The sequence below is a fragment of the Mauremys reevesii genome, linkage group 1, assembly GCF_016161935.1.
Source record: "Mauremys reevesii isolate NIE-2019 linkage group 1, ASM1616193v1, whole genome shotgun sequence".
Taxonomy (NCBI): domain Eukaryota; kingdom Metazoa; phylum Chordata; order Testudines; family Geoemydidae; genus Mauremys; species Mauremys reevesii.
The window spans coordinates 53,199,231-53,214,560 of NC_052623.1; the positions used below are offsets into that span (position 1 = coordinate 53,199,231).

General features: G+C 46.1%; 1 protein-coding gene and 1 long non-coding RNA gene across 7 annotated transcripts in view; one reads left to right on the top strand and one right to left on the bottom strand.

Annotated features, from left to right (window-relative positions):
* The window catches only part of PDS5B (PDS5 cohesin associated factor B), a 254,196-nt gene that overhangs the window by 31,921 nt on the left and 206,945 nt on the right, over positions 1-15,330 (top strand). For 5 of the 6 annotated variants that reach the window (XM_039535287.1, XM_039535243.1, XM_039535254.1 and 2 more), the window contains one exon: positions 5,162-5,288. In XM_039535287.1, coding sequence (XP_039391221.1) covers positions 5,181-5,288 — 108 coding nt within the window. In that variant the 5' untranslated portion in view covers positions 5,162-5,180. Of the gene's footprint in view, positions 1-5,161; positions 5,289-14,998; positions 15,142-15,330 lie in introns of those variants that run through there. The other variant, XM_039535275.1, reaches the window with a different exon arrangement.
* On the bottom strand, positions 9,260-14,769 carry LOC120403742. The gene is made up of 3 exons (XR_005597707.1): positions 14,668-14,769; positions 14,250-14,336; positions 9,260-9,820 (listed from the first exon to the last, which is right to left on the bottom strand). It is a non-coding gene; the product is annotated as an uncharacterized LOC120403742 (long non-coding RNA).

Below are 15,330 nucleotides of genomic sequence, written 5' to 3' on the forward strand. Positions count from 1 at the left end.
TTAAATTAGGCTTGAATAAGGACTGGGAGTGGATGGGTCATTACACAAAGTAAAAACTATTTCCCCATGCTAATTTCCCCCCTACTGTTACTCACACCTTCTTATCAACTGTTTGAAATGGGTCATCCTGATTATCACTACAAAAGTTTTTTTTTTCTCCTGCTAATAGTCCACTTTAACTGATTAGTCCGTTAGAGTTGGTATGGCAACACCCATTTTTTCATGGTGTGTGTGTGTAAAAAAAATCTTCCTACTGTATTTTCCGCTGCATACATCTGATGAAGTGGACTTTAGCCAATGAAAGCTTATGCCCAAATAAATTTGTTAGTCTCTAAGGTGCCACAAGTACTCCTCATTCTTTTAATTTACCATGTAGATGATGATTTTTCTAGGCTAGTTTAAGAGCTCATGAACTTGAAAAAAATGGAACCTATCCCAAGTTTCTGACACATGTAAAAGTATGCCATACTTGCAATTGTATTTTTAATCTAGGATTATAGGGTAGGTGATTTGAGGGAAGATATATGAAGATATACACCTAAGTCATGGCTGAACCATTGTTTTTTTTTCATATTTATTTTTAAAAAAATCAATAGGAGCATATCTTGTGCTATGGGTGCATATCCTATTTTAATTTTGAAAGCCCAATTCACTGGTATACTCTGGCTGTTTTACGCCATTAGAGTTTAGAGCTGCTTTGTATCAGCAGAGTAGTGGAAATCAGCCAGGATGGATACCCTATGTTCCCCTTTCATCTATCCTCCACATTCCCCGTAAGTCCACACATGTTGCTTGTTTTACCTCCCTCCTGGCCTCCTATTGAGTGGTGGTCTTTGGCCATTTGCTTTTTCATATCTGGAAATGTATCCGTCAGGAGGTTCTGATGTATAAAATCTTCTCTCAGAGAAACTCGCAAAAATTTGCTCTTTAAAAATGTCTTCTGTCTTCATTGTTTTCAGTGGGACTGAAGCTTTAGGGCACGTCTTCACCGGCAGCGCTTTAACTTGGCTTGTGTAGGGAGAGAGATCTCTCAGCGCTCTTAAAAAAAGCCACCTCCATGAGGGAATAGCTACAAGTGCTGGTGCAGTGTCTACACTGTCACTTTACAGCACTGAAGCTTGCAGCACTCAGGGATGTGTTCCCCCCACCCCACCCCTGAACGAGAGAGTTGCAGCGCTGTAAAGTGCCAGTGTAGACAAGCCCTTAGACTGTACTCTGTGTGGTGCAGGTGAATGAAGGGAATGGCCTTCTTCGTTTATAGTAGCCTAGCCTGTGGCCTCATTGCCATTTAGATAAATAGCAGCCAATGTCAGCCATGAAAGAGGGTAGTCTGTCGTAGAATTCTCTGGTGTAGAACAATATTCTTTAGCCTCTACTAAAGAAGAAACTTCTGTTATGAAGAACGGCAAAAAAAAAAAAAAAACCCAACCAAAAAAACACCGTTAACACTAAAACAATTAATATGTAGCCTATGATTACAAAGTTTCAGCGAATTTTAACTATGGGTCAGTGTTGGACATTTTAACTTCCCATATAGTTAAAATTTATCTTAATTCATCAGCTAACATGTACTTGTGCATTCTAAAAAATTCAAAAATGCTGTAATTTTCGGGAGGACACACTGTTTGTTTCATACTGTGTGTGTGTGAGAGAGAATCTCTGCTTAGGTGAAAAACTCAGCCTTAACTGTGGAATCCTGACTAACACTTCTATAAGACCCATACACAAATATCCACCAAACGCCTCCAACTCTTAGGCTGTGGCTACACTTAGCACTTCAAAGCGCTGCCGCGGTAGCGCTGCCGCAGCAGCGCTTTGAAGCGCTAAGTGTAGTCAAAGCGCCAGCACTGGGAGAGAGCTCTCCCAGCGCTGTCCGTACTCCACCTCCCTGTGGGGAATAACGGACAGCGCTGGGAGCCGCGCTCCCAGCGCTGGGGCTTTGACCACACTGGCGCTTTTCAGCGCCGCAATTTGCAGCGCTGGAGAGGGTGTGTTTTCACACCCTGCTGCAGCGCTGCAAATTTGTAAGTGTAGCCAAGCCCTTAGCTTATTCTCTTCTCAAGACTGAGGGGTGGGTGTGTGTGTGTGTGTGTGTGTGGAGGAGGAGGTGAGCTTTTCTGTGTGTCAAGAAAGTTAACATCTGGGGTCTGTGGAACCAATGGTGGTGAGAGCAAATTCCAATGTCAAGGACCCCAATGGTGAATACCTTTCAGCAGCTCATTCTCACTTTATATCGAGGGGGCTCCAATATGAATGCTTCTTTTGATCTCAGGGGTGACAGCATGGCCTGGGGAAAGAGGTGAGCTCTTGCGTAACCTGGTTCCAGACAATAGAAAATTTTTGGCCGCTTATGAAGGCCTTACAGTCAACTCCACAACCTTTTTCCACACTTAATGCATTAACTTTTGAATGCTGCATCCCATAATTCCAACATTCCATGAAATGTACTAGGCATCAGTGGCCACTGACCAGAACTCTTTTGATCTTGGGAAAACAAAGGAGAAAAATGCAGGACCAATGGAGCCCCTTCCATCTGATTAACATAGCCATAGTGACTTCAAGCACCTCTACAATTATCTATAGATCAAACAGTTGGTTGATGGCATCCATTAATGCTTTCTGCATAACAGTATCCTTGCTTATCCTGTCAATAGAGTTAACATATTGACTTTCTGAATGAGGTAACAGCCAGACAGAAGAATAATTGGGAGCTGGGGGGGAAGAGAGTAAGAAGGGGGATGGGAGTGTGCACACAGCTTCTGGCAAGGGGGGAGAGGGAGAGAATGAGGGACACTAGAATGGAAGGGGGACACTAGTATGGAATGAGCTTGTACAGATCCTCTGCCATGGGAGGAGAGAGAATGGAGACCTTGGAGTTGTGGGACACAGAACCCCTGGTGGGGTGGAGATAGGGGAACCCTTGTATGGGGAGAAAGGGGAAAATAGATATTCACATAGACCACTTGTCAGTGGTGGTGGGGAGAATGGTTATCCTTTAGACGATTCTGCTCATACATCTCCAGCTTTCAGTAGATGCTACTCAGGTCTCTGTCCTTGTCCTCTTTTCTTCTTCCTCTATACCCTCTCTGGATAATCTGATATGCAGACACAAATTCAGCTACCATTTCTATGCTGATGACTCTCAGATCTACCTCTCTACTCCATACCTGTCTCCTTCTGTCCAGACTGAAATCTCAGCCTCTTTCACTGACGGCTCCCTATAAATGTCTTGCTGTCAGCTCCAACTAAACATGACTAAAAACAGAGCTCCCAATCTTCCCCCTCAAGCCCTCCCCACTACCTCTTTTTTTGATCTCTGAGGACAACATCACAATCCTGCCTGTCACTCAGATCTGTAATCTGGCCCTCATCTTTTACGTGGACCTCTATCTAGGTCCTCATATCCAGGCTATGTTTAAATCTTGCTGATTCTTCCTGCATAACATCTTTAAGATATGGCCCTTCTTACCCATCCGCACATTAAAACTTGACGACACTTTCATCTTACATTTTGATTACTGCAATATACTTGTCTTGGAGTTTGGCAGTCTTCCTTGCTCATAATTATTCAGAGTGCCGCTGCAAAGATAATTGCCCTAGCCCATTGCTTTGACCTTGTCATCCCTCTCTTTGCAACCCTCCAGTGGCTCCCCCTTGTTTATTACATCAAGTATAAGATGCTTATCTTCACTTTCAGGGCCCTTCCCCCACCCTACCTATCATCTCTCATTTGCATCAAGCTGTTGATGCCTGCCTCTCGTTCCCGCATGAGGTTAGTCTCCATTGCCCACTTGTTACATTTTCAAACAAGCATCTTTTTTTTTCCCCCTCCCATGCTGCCTGTCACGCTGGGGAGGTAGTCCCTGTAAACATCCACTATCTCATTCTCCTTGAAATCCCTCCTCAAAACTCCTTAGCTATGATGTCTACAAAAATCTTGAGGATGGTTGGGCTGCCGATGTGCTGTGACCACTGCCTGTAACAAATGTCTCATTGTTTCCTTAAACTCCTCCTGTTGTCTCTTGCATGTGCTTAGATTGTAAACTCCTTGGGGCAGGGATTTTTTTGTTCAGTGTTTGTACAGCGGCTAACACAGTGGGGTTCTGGTCCATGAGTAAAGCTTTTATGGGCTGTGGCAATACAAATAATAAAGATGAGCATCACCTCCCTCCAGATATTAAAGATTGTAAAAATCTGCTGATGTGTAGCCCCTCTCCTGTTTTCCCTAGGCTTCTTATAGGTGGTTTCCTGGAAGTGCTACTGGAGTGTTCTAGTCAACATGTTCCTGGGGGCTAAATGGGAACCTTGGGCCTGTTGCCTGAAAGTTTGGAGCAGGGGCATGGGAGAAAGCTCCCAATAGGCCCGCTCCTCTTCCCTTCTCCTGCCATTGCTACTACCCATGCTCCTGCTACATTTCAGTTTTTCCACATCTCTTCTAGGATGGGAGAAGGAGATTATTACATATCAGTGGCAAATTAAAAGTAAAATTTTCAAAAAGTACCTAAGTGAGTTAGTCTCCTAAATCACTTGAGTGCTTGGGAAAATTTTACCCAACATCTTTAACTTGTTTACTTCTGTTTTTCTGACTGTTTCTTTAGTTCCTTTTAAGAGAGCTCTACTGTGAGAGCCTAGAAGCCCATAGGATCTAGGGAGCATGTTATTGTTTTGATTTATCAAGTCAGCATGGTAACTAAAGGCAGCATTATCTGCACCTTAAGTATAATGGTCAAATTATAAGTAAGTATGAGGGATTGTTATATTGCTGTTTATGTTCTACTTCTGGAGGTCCTGTTCAGTTAGACTGTCTTGGTGGCTTAAAATATCTCAAGAAAACAGTTGCTCTTGGTTCCTTTCTTTAGGGTGCCATTATGTGAGAAGAAACCTTAGGGTCTGTATAGTCACACCGTTGATTACTGAAAGACAAACAAGGCCAACTTTACCCTCAATAATAAGGTTATCACTCCTATTGGCTTCAGTTGGACTTGCAAGTGTTTATTTGAAGGGTAAATTTAGGGCCCTTCATATTTATCTCACTACCTATAAAATAATATCCCAGTGGGGCAGATGGCTTATGTATTCACCCCGTCTATTGTATTGCAAGTTATATCAAGATAGATTAAAAAACTATTTGTGAAAGTATTAACTAATTTTCTCTTTACAGGTTTTAAAACAGTGAAATCATGGCTCATTCAAAGACACGAGCCAATGATGGAAAAATTACGTATCCTCCAGGAGTCAAAGAAATCTCTGATAAAATATCTAAAGAAGAGATGGTGAGGCGATTAAAGGTTAGTAAACAGCCTGCTAAGTTTGGAGGTTCATTTGGGGTATCTTGAAATTACTTTCAATATGAAATGAGACTTTGCGTAATATATATTATACGTATTAAATTTGTGTTTTTTTACTCGTGTTAACTCTCGGAATAACTATTGGCTGCTTTCTGTTTGTGTATTTCCACTGCCTCAGACTAGTCCATCCAAAAATATTTGAATAAAATTGGAAGCACAAAGTGGCAATGAATAGTGGAAATAAATGACGTATTATGATTTCTATGACATACTATTTAAAATAATTATTTCTTCTTTAAAAACAAGGCTATGTATATGGAAGGATCTCCTTAAATAGAATTGCCCTGGGTGAGTGTGTGAGATCTTTATGGGAGAAGTTTGGATGAAATCTTTTTCTGTCACTTTCAGTATCCCTTTCACATATCTCAGGAGGGTGGTGGTGCCAGGTGCTTTATTCTGGAAAGAGGTGTGATTGCTTTTTAAAAATAATTTGTCTTCTCCTGTAGGTTCTCTGTGCTCTATTAGGAATCTGTGGTTGATATATTTCCACTATAGTGGTGCTGAGGTGTCACATAGAGCAGAGCCAGTCCAGAACTAGTATGTTAAGTTTTTTGATCAGCACATGGAAATGCATTAAAATTTTTATTTGATACCTTATCTTTTCTCCTGGTTTTTTTTTATTTTGAATTTCTCTTTAGAACGGTTATGTTGTGGTTCATTTTCATATAAAATCTAGAAAGAGAGAGAGAAATAAGATGTCCCTTTTGATTAGCTTGATTGGTGCCCTTGCAGTAGGAGGCTGTCTGATATCTCATGAATATGTTGTAGGGTTAATCCCAGTTGTTAGTTGCTATATTCTAGTGCACTGTCTTAATGTGGCTGAGGACAGCAGATTGCAAGTAAGAGATAATTACTTCCTATAAGTACTTCTGTTTGTGCCAGGCTGCAATGTGAGAATTATTAGTTGAGGTTAGTCTTGAATAACATGTTTAAAGTGGACCATTTGACATGTTTGGATATGAAAACCTTTCTGAACAAGATGAGTAGATATTATGGAACTAGGGAAAACAGATGGAGATGTAATACTTTTCTAAGTGCAAAGCTCCACAAAGTTTCCCCTGCCCATAATGATACGACAAAGTTGGTGGATCAGCATCAGGAGTTCCTAGATAAAGATAGTTGAAATTTTTGAAGAAGAACAGGGGATTTAGAAATGGTTTCCATTAAAATTTGTTACCAAAAACTCTAGATTGCTCTGAAAATCTCAACCAGATGTTTCTAAGATGTTTCAACTTGTATCACAGAAACCATATGGGCAACAGTTTCTTGGGTGGCTACAACTCTGATAAGTTGTAATAATGCTCTTGAGTTTTAGAATTAGAACAAATATTTCAGTAGCATTTCTAACATGGGAAGGAAAATGTCATTCCAGTTCGAGGTTACTCCAGGCGTTAAAGATCTGTCAGTAGCAGATGTTGCCCTTAAACCAGGCATTGGAGATACAGTAGTAGAAACTGGGGTGCAGGCACCAATGTGTGCTGGATTGATTTCCAGAATCATTTTTATAGTGGCAAGAGCTAAGGGTGAATTCCTATCCATTTGTTTTAAATAAAACATTTGCTTTGACTAAGGCAGCAGAATGGTTAACTGACCACACCTTGAGTTCTTTGTCAGTGTCTTGGAGGTATGATGGCAAATGACATCCAAAAAACAAGTTAGTCCAATCTATAGAAGGAAAATATGGTATTGAAAACTCATTTCATTAGAATGCCATTTGATGGAGATCTGCTGTTAGAAAAGGTTCTCAAGAGACTTTGCTACACAGTAAATCTTATGGCAGACAGGTACATGTTTCTATATTGCAGTTGAATTTTTATAGACTGCTGACAGGTATCAGATTTTCAAGATCAGGAACCTGAGTAATGAGTAGTCCCTTTTCAAGTTCCAAATATGGAGCATTTAGTTCAGTTCCTGTTTTTCTAACATTTTTCTTGATATGCACATCCATACATAGGATCCTTCAGATTCTTTCATGAGTTGGGAAGAGTTTTCCTTTATTCTTTAAAAGTACAGTTTACCCTCGCTATAACAAACCCCTCTGGATCCAAGCCATTTATTTGTTATAACGAGGTGTTTGTATAACAGAGATCTGCAGAGGGTTGTTTTTTTTGGGGGGAGGGGGAGGGGGGGTGGTTGTTACAGCCCAAGGTTCATTATTGTGAAAGGTGTTATAGCATGGGTGTACTGCATACATCTAATGTATCCTTCAGAATTCAAGATGACTTTATACAGTCAAAGTTGTTTGGAGTCTCCTGTATCCAAGAATCTTAGTGCAGTATAACATTAGGAAAAAATTAGGGTTATCTCCCCTTCAGATCCGAACAGTGTCTCTTCATCCATGGGGGAGGGATAGCTCAGTGGTTTGAGCGTTGGCCTGCTAAATCCAGGGTTGTGAATTCAATCTTGGATTTAGGATTGAAGTGAGGGGCCACTTAGGGATCTGGGGCAAAATCAGTACTTTGGTCCTGCTAGTGAAGGTAGGCTGCTGGACTCAGTGACCTTTCAGGGTCCCTTACAGCTCTGTGAGATAATATATGGAGATATACCTATTAGCCATCTTGAAGCTTTAAGGGCAGTGTCATGGGGTCCACTCACGGCACGTGGCGCTGCCTCCTGGTGGCTCTGGGAATTAGCTCTTGCCAGGCTCTGCCCTCATCTGGTGGTGTCTCTACTGTCATCATGCCCTGCAGCCCCTCTCGCTCCAGGAACTGCAGCCTCCTGTCTGTGGCTCTTGAGAGTGGCAGGGGAGCCCGGCTTTTCTTAGGCAACTTTGGGCAATGAGGGCCCTATTGGCCAAAGAAAAAGCAGGCCGACCGCACGGCAGATACTGGTCCAGACTTGGCTAAGGCCCCAACACCTAAGGGCAAGCCGATCATGGGACCGCCCCATAGGGCAATGGAGCATCCTCGGTCCCTGGACCGCAGGCGGAGATCCCCATCTCTGTGGTCTAGGACCCCCGCACCTCATCTTCAGTCAGAAGACCCAGGTCCCTGACACTGCGCTCTTCCCCTACAAGACATGGGACACTGGAGTTGAGGCACCGGTCCCCGTGCCACCAGTACAGGCGAGCTTCCTGGCAAAGATTGTCACGGCCTAGGTCACGTTTGCCGAAACTGTCTCCCAGATGTTGGTCTCCACCTGGGCAGGATCGCTCCCTTTCGTGGCACCGGTCTCCATCTTCCTGGTACTGCTCATTGGGCAGGCACCAATCCTTGCTGGTTGCCGACCAAGGTAAGTTGGCAAACTCAGGCCTCTACGGCTCTTCCCTGGATGCTGGAATGGCAATGATTGGAATTGGATTGGGACCAGATGGTGGTATCTGCAACTCCGGCGTGGCAGCAGGGACAGTGGCCTGCTCAGTGGCTATACTGGAACTTGTGGGGTGTGCCTGTAATACCAGTCCCATATTCCCACCAGTCCTCCCTGGCTGCCTCAGACAAACTGTCCTCAGCATTGCCGGCACTAGAGTCGGAACGTGGTGCCGAATCAGACGCGGGGGTAGTGCCTTGGACTCCAGCACCTAAGGAGCCATCCCCAGAGAAGGAAGGGGAACCTGCCCCTCCCCCGGCGGGGCAGTCATTGTTGTAATCTCCAGACAAAGCAGTGGCAGGTCCCGTCCACACGGGCAGTCCCCTGATGACTTCAAGGAGAACACCAGGCTCTCCTTAAAAGGGTGGCTACCAACTTGAACTTAAAAATTGAGGAGGCCACAGAGGAAACTGATGACCTCTTTAATGTTATATCCTCCTCCACCCCAGCCTGAGTCGCACTATCTGTCCACTCAGGGTTCCTTAAGATTGCCAAATGGCTGTGACAGACCCTCTCTTCCATTCCACCTACATCTAAGATGTCAGAAAAGAAGTATTATGTCCCTGTAAAAGGGTTTGAATAGCTGTATACACACTCTCCAGCAGCATCACTGGTCATGTCCGCTGTTAATGAAAGGGGCAGGCAGGACCAGGTCAGTGGCATGCTGAAAAACAGACACCAAGAGACTGGACTTATTTGGCAGGATGATTATTCGACGGCCAGCCTGCAATTTCGGGTGTCTAACCACCAGGCCCTGTTAAACAGGTACAGTTTTAACCTGCGGGACTCCCTTAACAAATTCAGGAGCAGCCCAGGAGTTCGCTGCTCTAGTCAACGAAGGCACAGTTGTGGCAAGGGGGGCCCTCCAGATGGCCTGGGACACTATTGATTCAGCGGCCACTGTGGTCGCCTCTGCACTGGCCATGAGGCACAGCTCCTAGTTGCAGTCCTCTGGGCTGTCCCAGGAGATGAAGTCCACTTTTCAGGACCTCCCATTTGAGGGGGTGGGGCTCTTCTCTGAGCTCATGGACTTGAGTCCACAGCCTTAAAGACTCCTGTGCCAGTCTCTGCTGCTTGGGCCTCCATACTCCTCAATAGGCCAGGAAGCCGTTCCGCCCTCCGCCTCCACAGTCTCGGTCCTGGGGGACTCTTCGGCTGAGCACCTACAGGAGAAAGACCTCTTGTTTCTACCCTAAGCGGTGACACCCGTGATCTTCCTGTTCGTCTGCTCAGCCTGGCCTTTCCAGGAACCAAAGAGACCAGAAGCAGACAATGTCCCATTCACTTCCCAGGATCCACCCTCCCCCTCTTTCCTGGGCCGCCTCCGCCTCTTCCTATTGGCCTGGTCTTGACTAACTTTGGACCATAGGGTGCTCAAAGTAATATCCTCAGGTTACACCTGGCTGTTTGTGGCCGATCCTCCGCCCCACCCTTCTTCTCCATCCCTCTTTAGGGACCCTTCTCATGAGCAATGCCTTGTCTAAGAGGCAGAGAACCTCCTGCACCTGGGAGCAGTGGAGGAAGTCCCTTGGGATGTGAAAGGAAAGGGGTTCTACTCCTGCCACTTTCTAATCCTGAAAGCAAAAGGGGACCTCAGACCCATTTTGGACCTGAATTGCTTCAATAAGTCTCTCAAATAGTTGAAGTTTCACATGGTCTCCCTTACCCTCCCATCATTTCCTCCCTGGATCCGAGAGACTGGTACGCCATCTTCCACTTCATAGAATCATAGAATCTCAGGGTTGGAAGGGACCTCAGGAGGTCATCTAGTCCAACCCCCTGCTCAAAGCAGGACCGATTCCCAACTAAATCATCCAAGCCAGGGCTTTGTCAAGCCTGACCTTAAACCTCTAAGGAAGGAGATTCCACTACCTCCCTAGGTAACCCATTCCAGTTCTTCACCACCCTACTAGTGAAAAAGTTTTTCCTAATGTCCAACCTAAACCTCCCCCTCAGCAACTTGAGACCATTACTCCTTGTTCTGTCATCTTCTACCACTGAGAACAGTCTAGATCCATCCTCTTGGGAACTCCCTTTCAGGTAGTTGAAAGCAGCTATCAAATCCCCCCTCATTCTTCTCTTCTGCAGACTAAACAATCCCAGTTGCCTCAGCCTCTCCTCATAAGTCATGTGCTCCAGCCCCCTAATCATTTTTGTTGCCCTCCGCTGGACTCTCTCCAATTTTTCCACATCCTTCTTGTAGTGTGGGGCCCAAAACTGGACACAGTACTCCAAATGAGGCCTCACCAGTGCTGAGTAGAGGGGAATGATCACGTCCCTCGATCTGCTGGAAATGCCCCTACTTATACAACCCAAAATGCCATTAGCCTTCTTGGCAACAAGGGCACACTGTTGACTCATATTTAGCTTTTTGTCCACCATAACCCCTAGGTCCTTTTCTGCAGAACTGCTGCCCAGCCATTCGGTCCCTAGTCTGTAGCAGTGAATGGGATTCTTCCATCCTAAGTGCAGGACTCTGCACTTGTCCTTGTTGAACCTCATTATATTTCTTTTGGCCCAATCCTCTAATTTGTCTAGGTCCCTCTGTATCCTATCCCTACCCTCCAGCGTATCAACCACTCCTCCCAGTTTAGTGTCATCTGCAAACTTGCTAAGGGTGCAGTCCACACCATCCTCCAGATCGTTAATGAAGATATTGAATAAAACCGACCCTTGGGGCACTCCACTTGATACCGGCTGCCAACTAGACATGGAACCATTGATCACTACCCATTGAGCCCGACTATCTAGCCAGTTTTCTATCCACCTTACCGTCCCATTCATCCAGCCCATACTTCTTTAACTTTCTGGCAAGAATACTGTGGGAGACTGTATCAAAAGCTTTGCTAAAGTCCAGAAATAGCACATCCACTGCTTTCCCCTCATCCACAGAGCCGGTTATCTCATCATAGAAGGCAATTAGGTTAGTCAGGCATGACTTGCCCTTGATGAATCCATGCTGACTGTTCCTGATCACTTTCCCCTCCTTTACGTGGTTCAGGATTGATTCCTTGAGGATCTGTTCCATGATTTTTCCAGGGACTGAGGTGAGACTGACTGGCCTGTAGTTCCCTGGATCTTCCTTCTTCCCTTTTTTAAAGATGGGCACTACATTAGCTTTTTTCCAGTCATCCGGGACCTCCCCCGATAGCCATGATTTTTCAAAGATAATGGCCAATGGCTCTGCAATCTCATTGGCCAACTCCTTTAGCACCCTCGGATGCAGCGCATCCGGCCCCATGGACCTGTGCTTATCCAGCTTTTCTAAATAGTCCTGAACTACTACTTTCTCCACAGAGAGCTGGTCACCTCCTCCCCATACCGTGCTGCAGAGTGCAGCTGTCTGGGAGCTGACCTTGTCTGTGAAGACAGAGGCAAAAAAAGCATTGAGTACACTAGCTTTCTCCACATCCTCTGTCACTAGGTTCCCTCCCTCATTCAGCAAGGGGCCCACACTTTCCTTGACTTTCTTCCTGTTGCTAATATACCTAAAGAAATCCTTCTTGTTACTCCTAACATCTCCGGCTAGTTGCAACTCCAAGTGTGATTTGGCCTTCCTAATTTCACACCTGCATGCCTGAGCAATACTTTTATACTCCTCCCTGGTTATTTGTCCAATCTTCCACTTCTTGTAAGCTGTTTTTTTGTGTTTAAGACGAGCAAGGATTTCACTGTTAAGCCAAGCTGGTCGCCTGCCATATTTACTTTTCTTCCTACACATCGGGATGGTTTGTTCCTGCAACCTCAATAAGGTTGCTTTAAAATATAGCCAGCTTTCCTCGACTCCTTTCCCCGTCATGTTATTCTCCCAGGGGACCTTGCCCGTCAGTTCCCTGAGGGAGTCGAAGTCTGCTTTGCTTTTCTGAAGTCCAGGGTCTCTGTTCTACTGCTTTCCTTTTTTCCTTGTGTCAGGATCCTGAACTCAGCCATCTCATGGTCACTGCCTCCCAGGTTCCCATTCACTATTGCTTCCTCTACTATTTCTTCCCTGTTTGTGAGCTAGTTGGTTCCTCCAGCACTTGCACCAGGAAACTGTCCCCTACACTTTCTGGATTGTCTGTGCACTGCTGTATTGCTCTCCCAGCAGATATTGGGGTGATTAAAGTCACCCATGAGAACCAGGGCCTGTGATCTAGCAACTTCTGTTAGTTGCTGGAAGGAAGCCTCGTCCACCTCATCCCCCTGGTCTGGTGGTCTGTAGCAGACACCCACCACGACATTACCCTTGTTGTTCATACTTCTAAATTTAATCCAGAGACACTCAGGTTTTTCTGCAGTTTCATACTGGAGCTCTGAGCAGTCATACTGCTCTCTTACATACAACGCAACTCCCCCACCTTTTCTGCCCTGCCTGTCCTTCCTGAACAGTTTATATCCATCCATGACAGTACTCCAATCATGTGAGTTATCCCACCAAGTCTCTGTTATTCCAATTACATCATAATTCCTTGACTGTGCCAGGACTTCTAGTTCTCCCTGCTTGTTCCCCAGGCTTCTTGCATTTGTGTATAGGCACTTAAGATAACTCGCTGATTGTCCCGCTTTCTCGGTCTGAGACAGGAGTCCTCCCCTCTTGCAGTCTTCTGCTTGTGCTTCCTCCCGGTATCCCACTTCCCCACTTACCTTGGGGCTTTGGTCTCCTTCCCCCGGTGAACCTAGTTTAAAGCCCTCCTCACTAGGTTAGCCAGCCTGTTTGCAAAGATGCTCTTCCCTCTCTTCGTGAGGTGGAGCCCGTCTCTGCCTAGCAATCCTTCTTCTTGGAAGACCATCCCATTGTCAAAGAATCCAAAACCTTCTCTCCGACACTATCTGCGTAGCCATTCGTTGATTTCCACGATTCAACGGTCTCTACCCTGGCCTTTTCCTGCCACAGGGAGGATAGACGAGAACACCACTTGCGCCTCAAACTCCTTTATCCTTCTTCCCAGAGCCACGTAGTCTGCAGTGATATGCTCAAGGTCATTCTTGGCAGTATCATTGGTGTCCACGTGGAGAAGCAGGAAGGGGTAGCGATCCGAGCGCTTGATGAGTCTCGGCAGTCTCTCCGTCACATCGTGAATCCTAGCCCCTGGCAAGCAGCACACCTCTCAGTTTTCCCGGTCAGGGCGGCAGATAGATGACTCAGTCCCCCTGAGGAGAGAGTCCCCGACCACTACCACCCTCCTCCTCCTCCTCCTCTTGGGAGTGGTGGTCGTGGAACCCCATCCCTAGGACAGTGCATCTCATGCCTTCCAATCAGTGGAGTCTTCTTCTGCTCTGTTCCGTCAGATGTATCATCCACTCCACTCTCTGCACTAGTACCTGCGGAGAGAACATGAAAACCGTTGCTCACCTGTATCCGTGTTACTGGTACATGGACATTTCTGGTACTCTTTCCTCTTCTGGAAGTCACATGCCGCCAATTATCCTTGAAAGACACACATTTCCATTTTTGCAGAGCACAGGTGCTTCCTTTGTTTTATGCTGGGCCAGTGCCGTTTCCAGTTCACAGCAGTGCCATTCGGTCTCGCTTCGTCCCCAAGAATGTTCATAAAGTGCATAGCACAAGGGGACGCTTACCTGAGGTGCCACGGTGTTCAAATTTACCCATACCTTGACGACTGGCTAATAAAGGGCCAGTCCCGGGATCATCTGTGGCAGCATCTTGATATGGTTTGTTCCACCTGTCATGACCTGGGGCTGTTAATAAATGAGAAAGTTGACCTTAATTCTACTTCAATGCATAGAGTTAATTGGAGCAGTCATTGACTCTGCTCAAGCCAGAGCCTTCCTCCCTGAGGTTCGGTTCCAAGTCATGGCAGACCTCATCTTGTGCATGCGAGTCCACCCTCTTACTGCTCACACATGCCTGCAATTATTGGGCCACGTGGGCGGCCTGTACTTATATGGTCTGGCATGTGTGGCTCCGCAACAGACCCCTGCAGGTCTGGCTGGTGTCAGTCTATGTCTCCAACAGACGCAGATTGGAGCAGGAGGTCAAGGTCCCGAACCATGTACTGTCATCACTCACCTGGTGGCAGAGTCCTGCATTGAGGTTGGAGGGAGTTCCCTTTGCAGCTCCATCCCCGTCAGTGACCCTCATGTCCGATGCCTTGGACCTAGGGTGGGGAGCCCACCTTGGTGATCTCAGCACGCAAGGTCATTGATTGAGTCACAATCGTTTCCTAAACGTCGTCAGGAAGCTCAGAATGGTTTGCCTGGCCTGCCAAGCCTTCCTACCTCACATAAAAAGGAGGGTGGTCCAGGTCCTGACAGACACTATAGCGGCTATGTTCTATATCAACAAGCAGGGCGGAGCCAGATTGTCTGCCCTTTGCCGCGAAGCCCTCAGACTCTGGGACTTCTGTCTCCAACACGACATCTGTCTCTTAGCCAGGCACCTCTCCTAGCCAGGAACGCTTTGGCAGATCACCTCAACAGGGACCATCTTGTCTCACCACTAATGGTCTCTCCATCCAGAAGTGGTCACCTTCATCCTCCAGAGGTGGGGGACTCCCCAGGTGGACCTGTTTGCATCCAGTCAGAACAGGATATGCTCTGTTTTCTTCTTGATTTGGGGGATTGACAGGGGCTCCTTTTATGCTCCTGTGGTCTGGGGCTCTGTCGTACACCTTCTCCCCCCAGTGCCATTGATTCACAGGGTTCTCATGAAGATCAAGCGGGACAGGGTGAC